General features: G+C 39.8%; 1 protein-coding gene across 4 annotated transcripts; it reads right to left on the bottom strand.

Moving 5' to 3' along the window:
• Positions 1–1,183: 1,183 nt before the first annotated feature.
• LZTR1 (leucine zipper like post translational regulator 1) lies at positions 1,184–24,925 on the bottom strand. Of its 4 annotated transcripts, none has more exons than XM_035122203.2 (20): positions 24,684–24,924; positions 24,495–24,557; positions 21,209–21,265; positions 20,545–20,624; positions 18,441–18,549; positions 17,534–17,617; positions 16,560–16,617; positions 15,059–15,198; positions 13,765–13,966; positions 13,463–13,573; positions 12,409–12,501; positions 11,490–11,585; positions 10,708–10,891; positions 10,258–10,427; positions 9,882–10,038; positions 9,248–9,374; positions 7,084–7,233; positions 6,112–6,217; positions 4,940–5,020; positions 1,184–2,190 (listed from the first exon to the last, which is right to left on the bottom strand). In XM_035122203.2, the coding sequence occupies exons 1-20, from the start codon at positions 24,848–24,850 to the stop codon at positions 2,074–2,076; spliced, it is 2,352 nt and encodes a 783-aa protein (XP_034978094.1). In that variant the 5' UTR covers positions 24,851–24,924; the 3' UTR covers positions 1,184–2,073. The 4 variants fall into 4 exon arrangements, with proteins under 4 accessions (XP_034978094.1, XP_034978098.1, XP_034978097.1 ...); XM_035122207.2 differs by lacking the exon at positions 24,684–24,924 and adding an exon at positions 23,638–23,712 and having other exon boundaries at positions 24,495–24,548; XM_035122204.2 differs by having other exon boundaries at positions 2,056–2,190; positions 4,867–5,020; positions 24,684–24,925.
• Between the last annotated feature and the right edge of the window lie 280 nt (positions 24,926–25,205).

The raw sequence follows: 25,205 nt of genomic DNA, 5'->3' as shown, positions 1-25,205 counted from the left end.
CAGCATGACAAATCCACTTCTGGAGAACCAGAGCAGCACACGGAAACGCCGTTTACCTTCCCGCTGTAGTGGTTCCTATTTATCTACTTGCATTTTGACGTGTTTTCGAACTGCTAGGTTGGCAGGAGCTGGGAATCCCGTCACAGGGATTCGAACCGCTGACCTTCTGATCAGCAAGCCCTAGGCTCAGTGGTTTAACCCACAGCGCCACCTGGGTCCCAAGTTCAAGTAATGGTTACAATTGGACAATAAGTTATATCTCTCACAGGTTGCTGGATGGGGTTATCCGGAGGTTCAGAGTATGTTGTCAGCAGTATGCTGAATGACACCCAGCACTATTTCTCCTTTACATCTGCAGGTGACGTGGAAGTGCTGGACCAGTGTCTTGCCTTGGTAATGGACTGGATGAGAGCCAACAAATGGAAACTCAATCCAGATAAGACTGAGGTGGTTAGTGGGTGGTTCCCTAGACCAGATGGGTGGGAAATCGCCTGTCTCTTGATGGGGTTACACTTCCTCTGAAGGAGGTTCGTAGCTTGGGGGTACTCCTGGATCCATTGCTGTCGCTCGAGGGTCAGGTGGCCTCAGTGGCCCAGAGTGCCTTCAGCTAGTGGCCCAGCTACACCCCTGTCTGGACAGGGATAGCCTAACTACTGTTGTCTATGCTCTGGTAACCTCAATGTTAGATAACTTCAATGCATTATACATAGGGCTGCCTCTGAAGAGTTTGGAAACTTCAGCCTGTGCAGAATTCAGCAGCCAGGTTGCTCACTGGAGCAAGACGGTTTGAGCATATTGCACCGATCCTGGTCCAGCACTGGATACCAATTAGTTTCCAATTCAAAGTGCTGGCTTTGACTTATAAAGCCTTAAACAGCTCAGGACCACAATACCTCAAGATACCTGTTTCCATATGAACCTACCTGGACCCTGAGATCATCTTCTGAGTTCTCCAATATGGCATACCTGTTACTGAAGCTTGTAATTGACATTTTGATTCAACTGCAAAACATGCTCTATTAGTTAATTGAAAGGTCTGCTTTATTCAGATACGTGTTTTTTTTTCTAAAAGGAGTACAGTGAGAGTAGAGAACAAGCAAAAAGCAAGCCAGCCAGCAATTCAGCTATACTCCCTTTGGGCAGGGGATGTTGAGGTTGCTAACGAAAACACTTTTTTTTTAAAAAAAAAATGCAGACAAACAAGGAGACAACTTTTATTTGATCAATTTCTATGTGAATGTTTCAAGCTATACTGAAAACTTAAGTGTGCAAAATATCAGGCATTAATGTTCCCTAATTAAAAGATTGCATCAAAGGCTTTCGAGAGTACACCACATTCCAATATACATTTACATTTCTTTGCCACTCTGCTTTTCAGAAAGTATATTCAACCTTTAAACTATAAACAGACACAATGAAAGGGATAACACTGTTTCGAAAAGAGTCTTTGGTGACATCTGCTTAGATGCTGGGAAAGGAAAAACATCTACGACTTAACAAATATACGCTGGATGCACCTTGTCAACAGATGCTCCATGTAGTGACTTGTTACACTGACGGAGAAGCAGAACACAGTTTTGGCTGCTCCACTGCATTCATAATTACCTGAAACCATGAGGCACTGAATCGTTTTTCCTTCAGCTTCTATATCTCAATCCACCTGATTAAATGGAATTGTGTCAGGCATCAGAAGTGTACTGATGGGAAAAGGAAGCAACTTCTCTGTTTGGATAAAACCATATTGTCGTGGTTCAAATGTGATCCTCTCAAGGACAAAGAATCAAAGAGGCATTATCAGTAATAAAGTTAAGTAAATATTTGTATCAGGCTTGTTTCTTAGTAGTGCCAACATGCCTGAGAACTGTCGTATCATCTTCTCTTTACATCCCTGTGGTCAGGTTCAGGTTCAGGTTCAAATTTACCTTTCACACATTCAAAGGTTTCCATGCGTTGAGGACATTCTTCACCAGATCAACGTGGAATGGTAACAAAGGTTAGACAGAGACTGGTGGTACAGGTAGGAAAAGTGCCATCTCTTGAAGAAAAAGTGCAATATGAAGAATACAGGAAATCTTAGATATCTGAGCCAAGTTCAGCACATTGCTTGTCTGATATGTGATTTGCTAATGATTCTATGATGTCAAGTAAGAGAGGCTGACTGAGGGACCGAAGATTTGGCAATTTCGAAACCTTCAAGAGGAAAAAAGAGGGGGAGGGAGTTAGTTTTCACTGTAACTACAGCAATGTTTGAAACACATAGAATAATAAAAATGATATTTGTTTATTTTGTAGGCACCATAGCCCATGCCAATCTGAAGCCCTATATATGTTTTGGACTACAACTCCAATCAGCCCTAGCTCACACAGCTGTGCTGGAACTGATGAACGTCAAGGGCATATGGACGAGTTTTGTAATGCCTTCTTTCAGCCTCATTGTATCCTGTTTGTACAGGTACATTTTTATTATTAGTTTATAGCATTTTAATATAACACAGCACTTAATTTGTTCAAAAACATACACACAAGAGCACTAAGCATTGTGTACCAGTATATTTACACATTCAGGGCTTAGGTTTCCAAACATCTCAAAATTAAATATTGAAACCAACATAAAAGATTCTGTAGGGTTGTTGTTGTTGTTTTTAAAAAAGCAAGTGTGCACCTTTGTACTTTGAAACTTTATATTCTTTTCCCTACTTTAAAAAGTCCTCACATTGGTGTCATTTGCAAACAGAGTTTCAAAAGAGCACAGCACTTGCAACAGACTTGCTTTTAGTGGACTCCTTTTAAATTCTGAGCAACAGCCATAATTTTCCTAGTAGACAGTACAATCTCAACTGAATCAGAAACAAATCTATATTTTATTACAATTCTAAAGTAAGCAAGCAAGCAAACATCATCAAAAACATGTTACATTTTTATTATGTGTCAATACCTAATATTCATAATAAAAGTGTGGGTATGTGTAAAGTAGTAACACGTGTCTTTACTTGGCCTTTGTTATTTTATCTCACATGCAGCTACTCATTCTACTTGCTTATTTTATAGCTTTGTTTTTCATCTTTTAATTTTCTTCTGTTATAATTATACTCTGTTTTCTATACATTATAATAAAAAGCTTTACCCCCCCCAAAAAAAACCTGCCACTGAAATCACAAGAAACTTATAATACCCTCTTGACCATTAAGTATTGCTAGTTTCATCCACCAATTTATGCATCAAAGGTAGAAAAAGCTTTTCACCAAGATTACAATACATTGGGCTTATATAAAAATTCTATTTCAGGGATCTATTATACCCTCAGCATATGTATTTGACTTTAAAGATCCCCCAAAAGGGGACATAGCATTATCAAGGGATAAAAGAGAGTAGTGCTGTTAACATTGGTGGAAATCTGCCATTTACCAGGGAGGAAAAAAGGTGGACAGTTAGGACTCCAACACAAAGAAATAACAGAACATAAAACTCCAGAGGGGGGAAAAACACTATTTGACACTTATTAAACTCTGAAGAAGACTTTGTAATGAGGCATAAAGCTTTATTCTTAAAAAACCAACCTTTCTTTAGCTTAATAAAACTGATCTATTCAGGAAACAGAATTCCAAAAAACACTTTTTACTTGCCACACAAGCAGGTTTAGTGAAGATGGAACCTCCCCCCCACCCCCCCACAAAACCATCTCCCTTAGTCTCCTCTAGTTTTCATCTCTCTGCAACTAAGCAGAGGGTGTTTCTGGAACTCATTTTATGATATTTTTTCAGAAGTCAACAGAAAGAGGTTTTATAAATATTTCAAAACACTGTAAAAATGTAAATAATTGAAAGAATTAGATTAAAAAAAATAGAAGGATTTTAGAGTCTCAGCCACAGTGGAAGCTTGGGTTCTTCCTGGCTTTGCAACTGAGATGTCAGGTGTGGACCAACAATGTTTATCCAATCATTTTTAATTTGAAGTTAGAAGACAGGCATATATATATATATATATATATATATATATATATATATATATATATATATGGTCTGTGGTTGGACCATAGCTGCCAAGTTATCCCTTTTTTTAAGGGATTTTCCATTATGCTGAATAGGCTTCCTCGCAAGAAAAGGGAAAACTTGACAGCTATGGGTTGGACAGGCAGTTTCTTAGTGACATCACAGACACTAGCCCATCAGCCCAATGCACAATAGCTATTGCTGTAGATTCTCCCCCCACAAAAAAACCCTGAGAAAGGAAAGGCATATTTGGAAAGGTACTTCAAATCAGCTCCACTGCTGTTAAATGTTATGCATTACTTCATCCTTAATGGGCTCTTGAAATGGGCTAGAGGTAGCAATATGGAATTTTGAGGATTTGTTCCTTTGAGCAGGTGACCTTTCTATGACATATCACATTCCCTGCATTTCAAGAGCAGTTTGTCATGTTGTGTGTCTGGGGGTGGGTGGCAGAGCTCCTGCTTGTGAAACACATATCTAAAGTTTCCTTAGATTCTCAGAATATTTTCAGAGATTTTTTAAAAAAAATCTTGACCAACACAAAAGTATATTGCAGTTCCATGAAAATAGCATTTTGCAAAGTTGCAGAAGATCTTTTCCCTGGAATAGAAAGCTGAGAGTTCTATTTACATTCATTACCAGAAAGGACCTTATATGCTATATGGCCAAATGAAACACGTAGAAACCAGGTACACAGAACAGTCAGTACTTAAGAAGACAACAAATAAAAGGTAAAGAGGCACTGAAGAAATGGAAAATACGACCACAAACATATAAAAATCATGTTAGTGACTATATATTTATCAGTGTTAAAGACAAGTTATAAAAGCATAGCACACAGTCCAAAGGGAGGAACAAGAATGAAATGGAGGACTACCTTAAGCTGTTTTCAACCATGGCAGTGAAAGGGGACAGCAGATGCCCAGAACCCAAGAAAACATCCAACCAACCTTGGTGAACTGGTGAACAATGATATGCAGGCAGTGTCTCTTCATATCCAGAGCCTGGGTCTTGTCAGCTGCCTCTAAAATCTGAAACAGAGTTTCTACGTTTTTACTAAGTTAAAACAACAACAAACCAAACCATTTTAAATGTTTAATTTTTTTAAGAGCAATCTTTATAGATTAATGGTGCAATCCTATTGTAAGATCCACTGGGGTGAGCAGGATTAGGATCCAAAAGATCTCTAGTTGTGCTGAGAGGTTCCCAGTACAGACAGGCTACACTGGCTTCCTCATCCTCAGCTCAGGCACAGATATACCAACAGAACTCCCCGATCTTGACTGAATCAGGACCTAGCTGGCTGAGCCAAGCCCAGTAGTGACTCTTAAGCCAATGTAATCCCTGAGAAAGGGGAGTTGCATACAGCTCAGTCAAGTAAACTGGCAACGGAGTGTAAATTAGGCCATCAAAAGGGTGGTGTAACACACTATTTTAAAAGCTTGTTTTCCCTCTGCCAGGCTTTGGCTGCCTCAGCCAGCTGTAGCCTGACTCCTGAAATGAGTTTGAATCCTAGTGTATTCGCACTGGCTTAATTTACGCCAGGCTTGCTTTATGCCAGCTTCTTGTGTATAGGATTGCTCCCAGGATTTTCGTGTTTTCTTGTATTTGAGGCAGAAAACAGCACAGACACTGATTATACACCCTCCATTTTTAAACTTATGGCAGTAATAAAGTAATTGGGGCAAGTCCATAAAACTTCATAAACAAACAAACTTTTTTTTAAAAACAAAACAAAACTTTATTTTAAAAGTTTTCATTTAGAAAATAAAATAGTAATTGGGGCAATTCCTATGATACTGCATCAACTCAAGTCTGTTGTAGAAATATATTAAGGATTTAGCCACTTTGTAGGGTGTCTTTACATCTTGGGGCCAGTCGGATGCAATCCCAACCTATGCACCATTTTCTATGGGAAGGAGTGCATTTAACCCTCTTAGGCAGTCGCCGTAATGTTCATCTGGGAATGTGAATTCATCTTACAAACCTCCAAGACAAAAATTTGTGGGCCTTTTATTTGACAAGTTTCCATAGAAAAAAATATGTTAGGAGCTAATTGTAATTACAGTTATTAATTGTAATTGTAATTACAGTTAGTTCCTGATTAGGTGGTAATAAGTACCTGTAGCACGTTTTCCACAGTAACGTTCATTTCTAGGTTCTGCTTACAATATGCCTGGAGTCGGTTATTGTAGAATCCGTAATAATAAGGGGCAGCAAAGAGGTAGCTAAAAAAAGCCAGTTAAAGAGAATTCATGTTTCAAGTTGCAAGGAACAGAGGTACCATAAACCTAAATGGAATGGCAATAAGGATGAACAGAGATTTGACCTCTGTCTGCTGCATTCTCTCTAATGTGTTATTGTTATAATTGCTGCTGGCTGCCTCCTTGAAAGTTGTCTTTGGCTCTGGGCCATGCATAGCACGGTGCCACATCAACCATGCTATATATGCAGCAGCTGTTTCCAGGTTTTCTGTGAACTCAAACATTCTGGAGAGACAGAATAAGCAAGAAATGGAACAAAAAAACCCAGAACTAGTGTCCTTGAAGAGGATCAATTCTTATAGTAAGCTGACAACTAACTGCCTTCCTGAACTGAAACTATCTGTTTGTCTGTCCAAGGATTTTGGCCATGAACAGCACTAAGGAAAATCATAAACTATACAAAAAGGCTGGGAAAGGTGTGCTGGGAAAACTACCCTATATTTTTACACCAGATGGGAGAACCAAAGCAAATATTCAGTGATCCTCCATTCTTAACTGTGTTTGGAATATGCTGAGAGACAAAAGAAAAATTAACTCATCTGAGCTTTTAGGTTAATGCTCACAAAAAACATACTCTATTTACTGTTCTGTTTGACTATGCAAAGCTAGCTCTTTCCCCAAAATCCTATTATACTCTTCAAGATTCATTCAAAGACTTAGCCTAGATGTACAATATATTGGTTGACAAAGAATTACTGTTCACCTCGGTATGGTATTTGCATATTTATAGCAGAGAAAAACGTGTGAACTGGAAACACTAAAATGTTAAGTACATTTTTATAAAAGTATCAAGGAAATAGATCCAGCCTATATAGTCAGATAAAGGATACAGAGAATCTTCAGGAGGCATGTTCACTTCACCATAATAAATATATCTTAGCATAGACTCAAATGCTTGTTTGCTTGGAACCATCTCACCTATTGAAATATTAACTTGCCCATCTTCTGGCATAAAAGAACGAAACATAGCTTCAAAGTAACTGGAAAAAATGCAAATGTGGTGATGCAAGAAGAAACAGGGTCAGCCAAAATAATTAAGGCATTTTTCTGCTACTGTCTGCTTTTCATAAGATTGTTTCACTAATTTGTAGCCAGTAAGAAAAAAGTGTATGGTGGGAGGCCTAAGGCATTTCTAAATGCCTCTTATATATTAAATTGCTTAAGTCTAGGCTTATCCAAATGCAGAATTTTAACAAACTTTTTCAGAAACACATCCCATATCATGTCTTGAACAAACAATGATTAATGCGTAGCAACTAACTAGCATTTCTAAATTTATTTCTTAATAATCTATTTCCCTATACTTTCCTTCAGCAAATTTGCTTTAGGATTATACTTCGTGCATCTATAAAGTAGTCTCTGCTCTATGAAAGCTTATGCCGTATTACAATTCTTCAAGAAATTCAATGCTGTCCCTTGTGGCTTGACTTCAGAAAGTGGGTAGTTTCAAACTAAATAACTGCATAAGCAGAATGACTTGCACTTGAACAATGTGACTTGAACAATGCCCTCATCCTCCCCCTGTGCCTACAAATCTGTTGACTCATGCAAGAAGTTATTTAGTGTTGTTTTAGATAAAACCTTATGGATTTTTATCACAATGTGTTGATTATCTTACCCAGTGCCAGGATGTTTGTGTTATAACCAACGCTGTCTTGTCAATTGCCACTGTATCTGTTTTGCTTTTACATAATTCTTAATATTCTTTTTGCATTTGGTTCCCCTCTAACTTCACTCTTCCCCACATGTGTGCACAAGCTGACCAATTTACATCAAACACCCAATGAAGTGGACCCAGGTCCAAAAAAGCTTTCGCTATACAGTGGTACCTTCGGTTACAAACTTAATTTGTTCCAGAGGTCCGCTCTTAACTCGAAATCATTCTTAACCTGAGCCGTGCTTTCGCTAATGGGGACTCCTGCTGCCACGCGACTTCGACTCGTATCCCAGGGCAAAGTTCGCTACCAGGAGCACCTACTTCTGGGTTAGCAGAGCTCGTTACCTGGAGCGTTCATAAGGAGGATGGTACGTGACCTGAGGTTCCACTGTATTAAATATGCTAATCTTTTAAATTACAGGTAGGTAGCCTGCTAGTCGTTAACAGCCGTCAACAGGTTTACCACACCTATCAGCCAATCACCTATTCCCACCACCCTTCTGAGTAATACCCCTCCCCACCCTCTCACTATATATATAAGGGTCTGGTGACTTCTGTTTCAGTGTATCTGCACACGAAAGCTCCTACCAATGACAAACCTAGTTGGTCTCTAAGGTGCTACTGGAAGGAAATTTTTTAAAAATCTTTTAAGGTGCAACAAGACAGTGTTGTTTCCCCTGCAACACACTAAGTTGGCTATCCCAAGAAAAAAGTTGCTTTTGTATTTCTCATTCCCCAATAATTTCTGCAACCTATCTTAGCAAAACATTCCATCAAAAGTTGGTTGTTTAAATGTGGTAGTGGCTCAATAAGAGCTAGCCAAATATTTGTTTATTTCTTAAGGACTGTTTGACATTACTCCTGATTGTGAGAACAGGAGCAGATTTCAGCTTTTTTATACTCCTCCCCCCCAATCTCTGCATATAAGCCAACATCCAAACCGGGGCAGAGGGCACAATTATTTGAACATGGATTTCCGATGTTCCTGGATATCAAATCTGTTTTGCGCTGTGTATTCAATATCCATACATAACACATCAAGAGTGATCCCCATTCCAACAACAGCGGAACTCCATTCAGGAACTCCCTCCACTCAGGAACTCCCTTCTATATGCCATAAAAGGAACAAGGAGAACAGAAAGGAAACAGAAGCCTAAGAGAACTGAAAGGAGGAAGTGAAGCCCAACAGCTGAAAGTATAACTCTGTACCACTGAATGACTGATCTAGTAATAATGATGTTATTATTTGCACCCCGACCATATGACTGAGTTGCCCCAGCCACTCTGGGCAGCTTCCAGCATATACAAAAACATAATAAAACATCTAAGTGACATACCTGGAGCGGGCTGCAAGAATAGCTTTATGAGCTGGCCTTGGGTGACCATCTAAGAGTAAAGTTATATCACAGAATTCAAGTCCAGCACCTTCCAGATAGGCCTTCATATCCTGAATCAATGAGGTTCCTGAACATGAACATACAGAAAATAAATGTAACACACAAGTATGGATCAAGGTATAGTAAAATGCCATGGGACTAACTATGTATGTAGAACCATATACTGATAGGCACTCCAGTTCTCAATCTGGGTAATAGTTACACCATTACTCAACCCAGCTACTAAGACCAGCAACAGGGTCTCTGGTGTTTATGACCCTTTAGTTAGTGGAAGGTAACTTCTTGTTAGACCATCAATAAGAGCTAGCCAACAATCAGATTTCCATTCCCTCCCCGCTAAAAACTACAAAGTGTCACTACACTATCCTCTTAAGATAAATTTTATTTCAAAATAACTTTTTCACTGAATTTTGTTCTACGTCCCTCTATCAACTCTTGAAAGAGTTAAAGTAGTTGTGCAAGCAGAACTAAATGACAACAACATCTGGAGACAGTCATGTTCAGGATATGGGTCATTATTTACATCCATCAAGAGCCACAAACTATCTTTCATTCAGGAAGGAAGGTACGTTACCAATATCAAGAGGCTGATCGGAATGTGTTCGAAGTGGAGGTTGCTGTTTTCTTCGTACTATCTCCACAATCAAAGCTGAGGAAAGGTGTTCAAATTCTTTCATCATTATTACTTGATTAAAGTGTGATTCTTTTACTACAAAATTCAGGCAGTGTTCCTAAAGGAAACAAATAGTTGCTTGTCATCTGAAGAACCACCACCACTTTAAGAAAAACACAAGTCTGTCATATTTCTCCTGCAAGTTATCTTTGAAGAATCTACCAGCAAGTCTTTTCTCCCTCAGAATCTTCTAGAATGGGATTTAACCAATTAGGTTGATTCTATTTGGACTAGTTTTTAAAAAAATGAAATCGTACTCAGTCTTGTGCACACCTACCTTTAGCTGATCTAACTGAAGTTTGTTCGCATTTTCGCACACAACAAGCACATTCTGGAGATCGACTGAGGCCTCAATATACTGGACACACAGCTGTTCCAATCGTGAGAGTTTGAAGTTAAGTGCCAATTTGTACACATCCATGATTAGCAATACATCTTGCACATGCCCTGTACAACACAATATATATATAAATATAAATAATGCGATTTTATGTACTGAAGACAGAGAGAAAAGTGTGACAGCAGGCTGGGAAAGGTTCCCTGTTCCAATATTAAGAATAACTTAATTGGGCTCTACTACCATAGTATGAAAATGCCCTTGAAGCACAGATAAATAACAATGTGTTTATGGACTGAAACTACATAGTTATTATGTGAAGAAACTCTGAAAGAGGCTGAGACAGAAAATGTACACTTCTTTTCCTAGGAAGCCATTCTGCTACCCTACCTTTGCGTGGGTATTTGATTTTGTCTGTGTACAGGAACTGCATGAGCACCTCAAAAGGCTGGGCTTCAGCTTCCCGGATGGTCACCTCCAGCAGCGGCTGCAGGCGGCACAGCTTGACATTGTTGCCTGCTGTCTCCATCTGGGGTGCTCCTTCTCCTTCTTCATCAACATCTTGCTTAGATTTCTAACAGCACAATGGGAACAAGAAAAGACTGAACCATCTGGGCAATCTTACAGCATAACAGCACCCCAAAACTATTCATGCATTTAACCATGTACAGACAATATCAGGCAAACCAACTTTTGTTTTTAACGTAACTTCAGTGCTAAAAACCTAGAATGGGATCACCAATGTTGTGCTCTCCAGATGTTGTTAGGCTAAAACTCCTATCAGCCCCAGGCAGGATGGCCAATATGCAGGGATAATGACAGTTTTAGTCCAACAGCATTCAGGTAATCACGCTAGCTGCCTCTGACCCAGAACATCTTGTTTCTTAAACAAAACAAAACAATTCTGACACAGGTGCTCATCCAGGTTAACGGAATCCAATCACAGGCTCTGTCTTTCAATTTATCAAGACAAACTTATGTAGGTACTTAGAAATCATGTGTCACCCTTTTTGATAGATATTGCTGTGCCATATCAACAAAACTGCAAATCTGGAAGTCATGAGATTAACCACCAAATCAATTCTTCAAAATGTTTTTCAGAATGCATGCCATGACAATGACGGCTATAATAGCTAATCATCCCACAAGGAAACCTTCTCAGCAAATCATACCTGCTTCAATCTCTCTCTTGCCTGTGTAATTTTCTTCCTGAGCCACTTACAGCGGGCTGTGACAATGGCTGTATGTCCTCGCACTCTTTCTTCCTTCTGTCAAACAGTTGAGAGAAAAAGATTTGCATTCCTTGACAGTTATAGGATTTGACAGATAGCTGAATTTTAAAATCTTTTAACTTGCTGCAGTAACAGCTGATGAGAGGCAACACAGCAAAACAAACACCCTTATTTTCATTTTAAATACATGCAATTCCCCATTTACATGGGAGTTATGTTCCAAGGCACTGGGAAGCCTGGAAGCCCACCCCGTTCTGCCCTTTGGAATGCCAAAAATGGTGCGTGCATCAGCGGTCATGCACCTGCCAACTGTGTGAAATGGGGAGGTGCCTGTACAAAACCAGGAGATTGCTACAGATGTGCAATAGCTAGTATAAACCTAACATTATTTCAATATTTTCCAACATCAACATTACACCATCCATGCTGATGTCATGCAAACGTTAACATATTCTTGCTGGCAACTTTAAAATCCTTAAACCAGAGGTACAAAAAGTGACAAGCAGAGATAATAGGCAATATCCAGTTAAGCATACTACAAGTATATCCACAGAAATCAATGAACTTAAGTTCAATGGGTCTATTCTGACTGGACCTCACCTAATGTACTACTCCGTTTCCCTATTTCCTAAATAACAGTGGAATATGTCACTATCATACCTACCCTTATAACCTATATACATAGAGAAAACTCTTCTGTGAAAAAGCACATAAAAAGCCAATTTGCAACATCTGTTTCTCTCCCTCTCCATCAAAGTATATAATTAAAAGTATCTGATGTAGTATTGTATCACAACTGTATCTCTTTAGCCAGGAAATAAACAACTTCTGCTCAACATTTCCATTAGAACACACTCACCTCTCCAAGAACAAATTCCAGGTCACTGAATTGCCTGTTTTCCCACAGTCTTCCATAGTCATCATGTAAAGTGCATTTGGGATAACAAGAAAACTGAAAATGAGAGTTCAAGTTCTGTTAAAAGTCTGAAATGGAAAAAGTTCTGTCGTTGAGTTGCCATATTACAAATGTGTAATTATTAAAGTTGCCATTGGACCAATGTATTGTTGCAGTATATAGCAGCCAGCTGTAGAATGACTTACAACATTTGAACAGGAGCAGTGCGAAAGAAGCATCCAGGCCTAATTCACAGGTACCAACAGCGGTGTAGGTGGCCACTTGAAATATAACCAAGTGGGGGCAACTCTGCATGGAAAGCTATCTGAAATGTGTGTAGTATTAGTGAATTTCAACATACATCAACACAAATATACAAAAAAAAATCAGGAATATAGGAATAGCTAGAATAAAAGTATTTCACATGAACAGCTTGTTGCACTGAGCCACCTCAGAATAGCTGTGTTCAAGTAGCCACCCATATTACTTCTTATATTTGCAAGTCAGGTTTTTGCTAAGTAGGCAGAGGATTAACACATTTTCATGACGTACTTGTGATTCTATGATGAGATGCCACGTGCTCAGGTAGAAGGATATATGCTCTGGCAAGGAAGTTCGCAAATATCAGCCAGGTGCAGAAAAATTAATATCAAACTCCTGTTACAATTAATCATCTTTGTTTTCTATTTGTATGGGGGCAAACTCGTACTGGCTTCAAAATCAAACTATTTTGGAGAGCTGCCTAAGGCTATTGTTATGGATATGAATGTGGTCATAGATGTCTCTTCCTGGTCACAGGGCCATGTTTCAAGATGAGTTATTTAAAGAACATTGTTTGAAATGTTGATGAAATGGTTGAACTTACATTGATTAAAGTTTCACATTATAATTTAGAATGAAGCCAAATATAAAAACTTTTAAAATAAATTGTTCTTTGCTGTTAAACTTTGTCATTGGGAAGAAAGAATAATTATCATAATCTTAAATGAAAGGAAGACCAGTGCTTTTAACGTGTTACCTGAAATCTATACATTTCTCCACTTCTAATGTTGTTATCCACTGTTCCACCAAAGATGTACATTGCATCACAGATGACTGCTGCAGCATGAAAAAGTCTTCCAGTTGGAAGCTAGAAGGGGAGGTCGGGGGGGAAGACACACAACATGAACAGACATTGTATCTGTCAAATATATAAAACAGAGATTTTTTTCAACCCAAAGGCCACATTCCCCTAATGGCTACTTTCTGGGGGGTTATTCAGCAATATCTGGAGGGCTAAAGGTTCCCCACACCAGATTTAAATCTTACTACTTTTTTTACCTCGCTATCTGGGCTTGGCTGGATAACTTCCCATGTCTGAGAATCTACGTCATAGCAGTGAAGTTCATTAGGCAATGTGTTGTCTGCAGCGCCACCAAACACATAGAGATGGCGATCAAAGGCAACCATTGTGTGACCATATCTCCGCTGTGGGGGAGGAGGAGAGCCCCGTAGTAAATGCTCAGTCGGAATTCTTGTCCAACTGAAGTAGAAAACAAAAGGTTTTAGTGGCTCAGTCCCTAAAGACACACATGAATCCATATACACAACTATGTTATCTTTCATTCTCATAGCATACCACAAGCTGTAGTATGATGTCAATTCTATAGCTCTTTTCTTTATGTGTATGCGTGTTGGATCTGTTGTCTTGTCTAAGATGCAATACTCACTCAGACTGCAATCCTAATGACAATCCTGAATACAGTGGGATTTATTTATGAACAGACATACGATTGTGCTATTTCTTTTAAACTTATCTTAAATGCATTGGTACAATGAATTTTGTTTGTAAGCAATAAATGTAAACATTTGCAACATATGGGAGAGAAGTACAAGCTTTTGTCTGAGTAAGTGACTTTAGTAGGTACATATACAGTATTATATAAGTGCCCCAATATACATCAAGTGAGCAGAAGAGCAGTCTGTAATGACAATTCTTGCGCTTCATGGGCAAGGAGACCTACACTGCTTTGGCTTTCTGGCCCCAACCTGGTGTGTCAAATACATCAGCAATGCATGATGTCACCTCACAATATTATTGTACAAAAGCAGGGATGGCTACTCCTAAACTGGGGGCCTAATTCAGTACCCAAACAAGTGTTTATACTCTCAAGGTCCCACTAATTTTGATGGGAGCAGAAAAAATAAAAGCAGACACAGTGCTGGGGTAGGTAGAAGGGACTTAAAAGTGCTCCACCCAGTCCAAATGATAATCAGCTGCAGCTACAGCCCCCTATTTACATTTTTATTAGTATTTTCATACTTTTTCCTATTGAATTGGGGGGGAACCCCAATATTTTTGTGGGCACATTATAAAAATCACATTAAATACTTCAACTATTTCTATTTCACAGTACAGGCAACCCCCAATTTGTGTGGGGGTTTCCTTCCTGGTTGTCACGTGCGATGGCAGAGCACACATAAGTCCACCCTGCCATTTTACACCCTCGTCTGGGTCCAAAACTGGCACACACATGCACCATCACATGTGCCTTGAACATGCACAAAATGGTTGTTCCTGTATTGTTTTTAATTCAGCCACAATTTGGTTTGGGTTGGGTATTTTGAGACTCACATTTTTTCCTTGAATTCAAACTGAAAAAGATTATTGGTGATCTTTGCTCCGCTCTGACCAGAGAAGACAAACATCTTCTCTTTGCAAACAGCTACAGGAAAATTGCAACACGAAGGAGGAATCTCACCCGTTTGCTTAATCTGAAAAGCAGCAACACAAAATAGACCATATTTCATCTTGAAATTAAGCCAAAGGACAATTTCAAGTTTGGACTGCTCATTCAAAACATATACATATACAAAACATATACAACAACTATGTTCTTAGCAAACCATGCAATTGTTAACATGCCCCAAATGTATTACAAACACAAACCTTACTAATATCTTGCAATACAATCCTATACATATCCACTAAGAAATATGAACCACTGAGGTCAACAAGGTTTACTCTCATGTAAGCAGGCAGAGGACTGCAGCCTTTTATACTTAAGGTACAATCTACCAGAAAATACATAGGTAGCATCGAAGTAACTGCACACACCTAGTTATGAACATTGGTTCTCTACTATCGGTGTCACATGATGAACGAAGTTTGAAACTTTGGAGACTTCAATAATAAGATATTGCCAATAACAGTTCTTGGCAATTTCAACTATTCATTGTTTACTACTACACCAAAACATATAAAATTCAGTCATTATTTAACTTAAACTACTGAGTTAAGTAGTAAAGACATCAACTGAGGAGGATAGCAGCACAGGTGTTCGATTGTATGAAAATGAAAGTTTAGGTCATGCAAATATGCAGGAGTAGATTTCAGAATCCTGAAAAAGTTTTAAGCTTTGAAAACATTCAGCTTTAGTAAGTTCATAACCCTTGTTATTGTGAAGAAATGTTGAAAGTATGTAAGCAATATCTATTGGTGTCTCAAACTATTTGGGTCCATCTGAATGCATCTCCCCTTTTATTAAAATTAAAAAGCATGCTATTCCAGATTTTCTCCAAACTGGGAATGATCCAAACAGCCTTCTGTATCTATGGTTCTCCAACCCTTGCTCAGCACTAAAAGATACCTTCCTCTTCACCTGAAGGAGGTGGGGGAAGAGAAAGGCTTCTCATGCTGTGCTGCTAAGCTCTTGATACAAAAAGCTCCCACTTCCCCAATTCTCTGGCAAGTGCAAAGAACTTGGAAGAAGAGAATGGATGGCCATCTCTCATAGATGCTTTAGCTAAGATTTCTGCATTGCAGGGGGTTGGACTAGATGACCCTTGGGGTCCCTTCCAACTCTACAATTCTATGATTTTATGAGAAGGCTCTGTGATAACCCAAACCAGTCCACAATTCGTGGGCCCTTGGATCCAATAAAGAATGTGTGGCAAATGCTCCATTATAAATGTATATCAAAGCCATCAGGGTGTTCTAGAGAAATGGTTAACCTTCACTGTTACAGAGGAATTTAATTTTGACAAGACTAAGCTTCTCTAGATCAGATACGTGACACAAACTATATCAAGCACTAAAATGAATAGTTACTTTTAAAAATATCCATTCCTCTTACCTCTTCCCAACAAGTTAAATCCCTGTCTTGTAAACTAATGGTCCACATGTCATTGAGTCTGCATCAAGAGGAAAGATCAATTTTAAAATACTCTTTAAAAGCTGATCACAACCACACTGGAGTATATTTTGCTCCTTTCACATATACAATAAGATTCCTTCCAATTTGGAGACTGAATAAAGATCAATCTATACATTACAGATACATGCATGCAACAAACCTCTCTCACCTTTTCCCCTACAAAAAGCAGCTGTGGGGAGAGGGGGATATGAAATGGAGAGAGAGCATGGGAATTAGCCACTTACTTTGTGCTGCTCCCCACACTCCTGACGTCAGCCAGCCTTTTATTAGGGACTGAGCTTTCAGTGTGGCAAGCCCTGTCGTGTGGAACTCATACTCTCACCTCATTTTATGAGTTACACTGCCTTTCTGTATGTTATGAAAATGTGGTTTCTGATGTTTAAATAAATAAAAGTGCTTAGCAAGGCATTTGGCACAAAGTATATTACTTCTAGTTTGTTCTTGTCTGCACAAGAGGCTCTAAAGGATGGGAATTATCAATTCCCAACAGTGAACATATTTCAAAACTACTTTAAACATGTTATATGATCTTCCTTCACATCAGTTTCAGTTGCTCAATAAGCTACACACATGCCAGTTCAGGTCTTATTAACTACAAGTTTCTAGATGTCATCAAGGCCCAACTCTAAACTTAAAATACTAATTATCTTTTATCCATGTTGTTTTTAATTGTATATTGCGTGTATTCTGTTGCTATGGCTGTCAGCTATGCAAATAAAGCTGATTGATTGATTGATACTAATTAAGAAAACAGTAGGACTTAGCACAGACGTCCTAAGAGAGAAGAGTTTTTGTTACAACTCAGAAAGACAAAAAACCCTGTTTCATATTTAGCAATACTGAAGCTGGATTATTGTGTGTGAACCAGAAGAGACCAGAAAAATGCTACCTACCGTGCATTCCCATCATATCCTGCAAAGATCCACAATTTGTCACTATAGACTGTTGCACCATGAGCTGACCGGGCAACAGGTAATCTGAAATAAGAACAGACCTATCAATCATTTTACATGACAACGTGAACACACATTTACAATAAAGGCAATACGTGGTATTCAACTAAGTTTTCCTCTGAACAGACCCACTGACATAAATGAACACATCTGAGTTAGATCCATTATTTTCAATTAGTCCACTCTGAGTAAACTTCCAATGAGTATCTCGCCACTCCCCAATATTTGCCTTGACGCCTAAAGAAGTGGTTAGTAGTATCTAAACTTTAAGAACTGGATCTAGAGAAATGCCAGAAGGGAAAAGATAACATTCCTGCCCCCCCCCCACCTACTCACAACATGGCAATCCCCACATAAGGCTCTCAAGGGCAGTGCCAAAGTGCTGTCTGCTGGCACTTGGTGCAGGAGCATGTGCTTGCCCCCCCCCCCCAGCAGGGATGGAGTGCGCTAACCCAGCCCTCGCCGCTGCCAGACCAAAGCAGGGACACAGAGGGTGAAGAGCACTCTGTGTGCTCACCCAGCCACCTGTCAGCTGACAGGCAGGCATGGTGGCATTGCCCCTCTGGACCCCCCACGCTATGCTACTGCTTGAGGGTGCGGGACCCTGCTGAATGGGTTAGGCTGTGGTGCATAGCATGGGGGTGGGGTCCTAAAAACTCCATGAGTGGAGTTTACTGAATTTAAACAGTAAAAAATTGCTATTGTTTATTGGCTGACTAGCACTGATGCTTGCTTTTTTTAAAAAGGACAATAAATTTCAACTATCTTTGCAGGCTTTACAATCATATTCACTATAGTATAATAACAATCTCCTTTTAAAGGCTTACACTGATGCACAGGCTTTTACCTTCCTTCAATCTTCCACTCAGTCCACTGACCAGTTGCAAGCTTGTATTCAAAAAGATCATTTTTATTCTTCAAATTGGAATTGGAATAGATGTCTCCAGTATAGCCACCTAGATGATGATAATGTGAGTGCAGTAAAAGGGATATTAGGCACAATTGCAGATTGAAAATATTATTTAATAAAATTCTGGAGTTGAACAAAGCAAGCCAACTAGGGTGCAGACCGCTATATGTATAGCTATCAGTAGATAACACAGCCCAAAACCCCTGGAGAAGTTACAATTTTTTCTTTTACCAGATGAAATATAGCCTAAAAGACACCAGAGCATTTCCATGTACCGTATGTGCAGACAGGGTGTTGGGGAAGTTAAAGCAAAAAACCATGGAGTCATTTTCACCATGTAAATGGTGGCCATTAAGGTGCTATTGTTGCTGGGTAATAATACGGTAAGTGAGGCAGACATTGTGACAGGCTAACAGACTATGGCCTCATCCAATGTCCTTTTTATTGTGCACTCATGCCTAATGATTTCTGCTCATTGTTATACTGAGGCACTTCTACGTGATCCTGCTTTCTATACTGTTTGTGCCTGCAAATGTTTTGGGGCAAATGTACTGTTTGATTTCCAATCTGTGTGTGGCCCGTAAACTCCTACTGATACCGTAGTACCGTACCCTCCACAAGGGTAATAGGAGTGTCCCTCCAGATGGCAATAATGCAGTAACACTGGGGAAGCCTCACAGAAAAATGAATGAAGAAAAATGCCGGGTGGCCAGTCCACCACTAAAGCGGTATTTTGGGCATCAATGGCAAGTTGCAGAATACATATACAGTACCAAAAATACTAGTCTGGTGGAGCCCTATGTTGTTTTGTCCCCATGAAATGCAGCATATAAAAGAGCTGATAACCAAGCTCTGGGGTAGACTCACCTGATACTTTAAAAAAGTTATCAGGCATATTTATCTGGCTGAACTTTATGCTTTTTTAAGCGTACGCGCACACGTGCACACCCACACAGTTTTGATTTACTGCACCTGTATGTTTTTATATCCCGTTGCTCGGTCCCAGCTCCTGCCAACCTAGCAGTTCGAAAGCACGTCAAAGTGCAAGTAGATAAATAGGTACCGCTCCAAGCGGGAAGGTAAACGACGTTTCCGTGTGCTGCTCTGGCTTGCCAGAAGCGGCTTTGTCATGCTGGCCACATGACCTGGAAGCTGTATGCCGGCTCCCTCGGCCAATAACGCGAGATGAGCACCGCAACCCCAGAGTTGGTCACGACTGGACCTAATGGTCAGGGGTCGCTTTACCTTTACCTATGTTTTCATGATCATCTATAATTTCCATTGCTCAATACAGCACTATTCATATATTTTAGTATCCTGAATACATAAATTATCAAGAATTAAGCTGTTTGTTTGGATATCCATATTAATGCTACCTGTTTGAAGTAAGTTGTGTGGCCTCTCTACAAAACTGGCAAATTGGCAATTATCTACTATGTTGTTGTTGTTGTTTAGTCGTTTAGTCGTGTCCGACTCTTCGTGACCCCATGGACCATAGCACGCCAGGCACTCCTGTCTTGCACTGCCTCCCGTAGTTTGGTCAAACTCATGTTCGTAGCTTCGAGAACACTGTCCAACCATCTTGTCCTCTGTCGTCCCCTTCTCCTAGTGCCCTCAATCTTTCCCAACATTAGGGTCTTTTCCAAGGATTCTTCTCTTCTCATGAGGTGGCCAAAGTATTGGAGCCTCAGCTTCACGATCTGTCCTTCCAGGGAGCACTCAGGGCTGATTTCCTTAAGAATGGACAGGTTTGATCTTCTAGCAGTCCATCATAGGACTCTCAAGAGTCTCCTCCAGCACCATAATTCAAAAGCATCAATTCTTCGGCGATCAGCCTTCTTTATGGTCCAGCTCTCACTTCTTATCTACTATATGATGGCATCTTATCTACTATATGATGGCACAAACACTTTTATGATTCCACTTGTCCATTCTTGCACTAGTATTTGCTGGACAGCTCTTTCACAAATCCAGCAAGACCTCAAACGTATATTTATTCTGACTTGCTCACAGATAATGATGTAGCTTACTAATAACTTACCAAATACAAACATACTGCTTCCATAGACTACTGCTGAATGGTGATATCTGGGTGCTGGAGGGGTCCCTGTAGTAAAAGCCCTGTGCAATGTAACACAAAGCAGTACAAATGCAAGAGTACTCATTAATGTGACAATATTTTATTTGTAAGGATATTTAAATATTCATAGTTTGGTGTGCATTTTAAGTGCATTTTCTATTGCACTATTGACTCTAATCTAATTAAATAATTTGTTCATTTCACACTGTTACAGATGCATGTCATTTGTGGTATTTTGAGAATTTTCTTAGAACATTTTAGAGTCTTCAAACTGCAGAAAAGAGCAGCCATTAGATATATCTTGTTTTACTATAGGAAAACATTATTGTGGGCTAAATATAGATTTTTAGCAAACTTCCAAGTTTAGGATTGTATCCTGATTTTATAAACAAAGGGTTGAGGCCTTATTACAAGTTTCAAAATTACCCTTCTTTCCCCATCTATAACACTTCAACGTAATTTGATTACAAACCCATAGTAGATAGTTATCAAGTATACATTAGCCATCAAAAAATGCAGCATGCCAATAATATCTATTTTTTTCAGCCATTTAGGTCTAATCGGTTAGGCTTAAAAATGGATGCAAAAATAATGCATGAAATATTCACTAGAAATAGAGCTGTACCTGCACCAAGAACAGTCCTTCACATCAAATCTCAACAGGTCATTCAACATGGTTTTCCTTCAGAATAAGGGAAATAATATATACAGTTATCCTCAGATAATCCTCAGATACAGGCATAATGCCGGCCTCCACATTATTTAGTTTTCAGTCCCCCACCATTCTAAGCAGCAGACAGTACAAAAGAGATGCTTTGTACCCAAAACAAATGAGAGCAAACACAGGAATTCACATTGGCCTGGTTCACTCACAACACAAAGCCTTGGTTTGTTTAACCAAAGTATAGTTTGTTTGAATATTTGAACCAGCCTACGGGCTTACCAGGATTTGTTTTCTGGCAACAAGCCAAAATACTGAACCATTGTTTGTTGGTAGGTTACAAATCTTGGCTTTTTAAAACTATGGCCTATCATTATGTCTGAATACAACCATCTTGATGAACATTGGTTTGTTTGGCTACTCTGCCCCAGACTTTGCCAAGCTACAGGAGCATAAGACAAAAGTAGACAAATCACAAACAAAGATTTGGTGTTTCACCAGTGTGTTTTCTCATCTGTGAGATGGCTTGAAGTTTGCTGAACCATGGTTAACCCAAACAATGGCTAAGCAATAAATGCGAATGTTGCTATTTATACTACTTGTTTATATTACAATTAACTTTACCAGCTATTACACTGATTTGCTAAAATATGACACATTTATTATTTGCTGAAACTGTCCTGGCTATGCCTATAATAATTTGGATTTAATTACTGTTTACTAATTTCCCACACACATATGTGCATTTGTCTCTATTAATAAATTGCTTTGAGAAATTATACAGATCTGCCATCCCTCAACATGGACCAAGTCAAGATTGCCATTTTCTCCCACAATAATTCTACCACTTTGAATCCCATAATGAAGATCCAATTTTATAATCAAGATACTTTTAAACATAAATTTATTCCAGCATATCCACTTCTAATATCTTACAGAGTTACGGGAGAGATACGGCAACACCAGGACAGAGGGTTATTTTCTTTGCAAATGATTTTTCCTAGCTATCTTTGAAGTCTTTGCCTTCTCTTTACTACAGTGGCAATGATGACAGCTTATCATACAAGACAGTGAAGGAAAATTCATGATTTTAGTCATTTGCAGGCATCATCCCCAACCCTTGAGCATTTTATAGTAGAGATGCCACCACAGAGTGGCCCTTTCCCAGCTTCCTGCATAGTAGACTTCTATTGTCCCCCACCAATGATCTTACCACATCAGCAAGTCAGTATGTAAGGCGATGCTCCAAATACTTAAATCCCAAGTTGTACAGGACTTGACAAGTCATTACTAATACTCTGAATGTGGCTCAGTAGCAAATTGGCAGTCAGCGCAAGATCAGTGGAATATAATCCTGGTAGGCTAAACCACTCAACAGCCTTGCCAACAGTTCTTACTGAATACTAGTGGACAGCTATATTCTAGATTGTGGATAAAGATGGCAAAGATGGCATAATGCTGGGGATCGGCTAAGAGGAAGCAGCTTATGACTATATGGTTCAGTATTACTGTCCCCATCAGAGTGGGGAATGATGTTGGAGACAAGGCAATACTCAGTTTTTACTGTTAGTTTTATACGCTGCCAGTATCTTTTTGGTGAGTGTGAATGCTACCCATTATACTAATACTACCCATAATAGTATTATGGGTATCTGAAGAAGTGTGCATGCACACGAAAGCTCATACCAAAATATAAACTTAGTTGGTCTTTAAGGTGCTACTGAAGGAATTTTCATAATAACATTGTTATTATTCCCATATTGCCTGGATTGCTCTTATCACTAACACAGATTTTAGATACCAAACATAAGAAACCAAAAGATAATAAATAGGCTTTTGGTTTTTTTGCTTCCATAGTAAAGTTGGTGTCAGAACTTCTTATATTCAGCAGAAAGCAAAACTAGAGGTTGATCTCTGTTAACTGTAATTTGTGAAAACAGTTTCTAAAATCACACATGATTTGAGCTTTTCACGAGGACTATTTATTGAATTTATATACTGCCTTATACCTGGAGATCTCAGGGCAGTTCACAGAACAAAATCAAAATATAAAACCACAAAATATATAATCAAAATAAAAACAACAATACAGTAACGCACGCCCCCCCCCCCGGAACCTCTGGACATTTATAATATGATTTGGCATTCCTTTATGACATATACAGAGGAACCATCATTTTCAGGGCAACCTCTGTCACAAGCCTGGCAAAGCTGGAAGGATGCTTGATGATCTGATAAAGGGCATAAGTCTTTATTTGTTATTTTAACTCATATGCAACTACTACATGCCTATTTTATAGGTTTGCTTTTCGTCTTTTAATTTTTGCCTGTTATAACTGTTCTCTCTGTTTTATATACATTATAAAATGAAATAATTATATATCTTCCCCTACCCTCATCCCCAAAGCACAACAGCAAGCAACAGCAAATTCAGCTCCTCTGGGCTGCTCTTTGTTTTTTCGTATTTCCTGTTTTAGATACCAAACACCAGAAACCAAAAGATTTTTATTTGCATGCGTAGCTTTTGATCTGCACGGCAAATCTCTCCAGCAAAAAAAAACCTTCCCCATCCATCACCGCACACTTTCCACTTGGGTTTAGGGTTGCCACTCGCTTTTGTTCCCCCCCCCCCCAAAGCGGGGCTTCTGTGCATATAAGCGTGTGACAAGCAACAATTCCACAGGGGAGCCTTTCTGGTAGGGAGACTCCCCCCCCAATCGCATTGCTAAAAGGCACACAGGGAAGGGAGAGAGAAAGCGATGGTGGCATCAGCCTCGCCTACACGAAGGCGACCTGGGATCAAGACCTGGGGATTACAGGTGAAACTCGGAAAATTAGAATACTGTCAAAAAGTGCATTTATTTCAGTAATGCAACTTATTATTTTTTTCTTTTTCTTTTAATTTTTACAAATGCTTTCTTTTGGAAATTCCACAGTAATAAAACAAATAGTTACAATAATACTGTACAAAAATAAACATCACTGTTACATTTCATTAATTACTTTCCATTTATAATTGACCCGCCTAACGACAAATAATTACAATTACAACAAATAAAGGCTTGGCATATCTTGCTTTGCATGTCATGCATCTATCTCATATACTCTATTGGTTTCACCTTTTAAGTTGCGTTACGGAAATAAATGCACTTTTCGACGATATTCTAATTTTCCGAGTTTCACCTGTATAAACTGCCGCCTGCAACAGGGTACCCAAGGGATCGACGCGATTCCCGGGAGGAGGACTCACCCATTATCCCCGCCGAAGACGTAGATGGCGTCTCGATAGGCGACCACGGTGTGTTTGCTGCGGCTGGAAGGACGAAGGAGAGAAAACGGCCTTATTTATGATTTATCCCTCCGATAAACTGTCAGCCGCCGCCCCCTCGGGGCTCCCCCTCAGCGACACCCCCCCCCCACCGCCCAGCAGCCTCCTCACCGAGCCCCGACGAACTCGTCGCAGGGCGGGAGGCGGCGCCACCGGTGCACGGCCTCGAAGGGCCCGAAGTTCAGAGTCAGGTACTCGACGCTGTCCGAGCAGCTGTGGTCGAAATCCACGCTGGGAGCCACTTTGGAGCGCCCGCCCGAGCCGGCCGCATCCGCCATGGCCCGGGCTTGAGAAGAGGAGGAGGGCGAACGACGGCCGGTAGCGGCCAGGACGGAGCAGAAACTACACTTCCCGGCATTCCCGTCTCACCTCAGAGGAACTGACGCTACCCAGGAGCGCTTTTAGTCGTCGTCGTGGCCACGCGAGACTACAATCCCCAGCATGCCAAACGCGTTCTGAGGCCGGGCATTCGGAGGGCTGTGCCGTAAACAAGAATGCGGAATGAGCGCGGAATGAAGCATCCGCGCAGAAACGTCGCCTGAAAATGGCCTTTTGGCCTCTCTCGGTTTCGGAGATGCCCCAAATAACAGACCCAACGAAGATGACCCCGAGCTTTAATAAAAAATCTTAGGA

This window comes from Zootoca vivipara, chromosome 7 (genome assembly GCF_963506605.1).
Source record: "Zootoca vivipara chromosome 7, rZooViv1.1, whole genome shotgun sequence".
Classification (NCBI taxonomy): Eukaryota; Metazoa; Chordata; class Lepidosauria; order Squamata; family Lacertidae; genus Zootoca; species Zootoca vivipara.
Note: the sequence above shows the minus strand (reverse complement) of the source record. Positions and strands in the feature narration are given on the sequence as shown.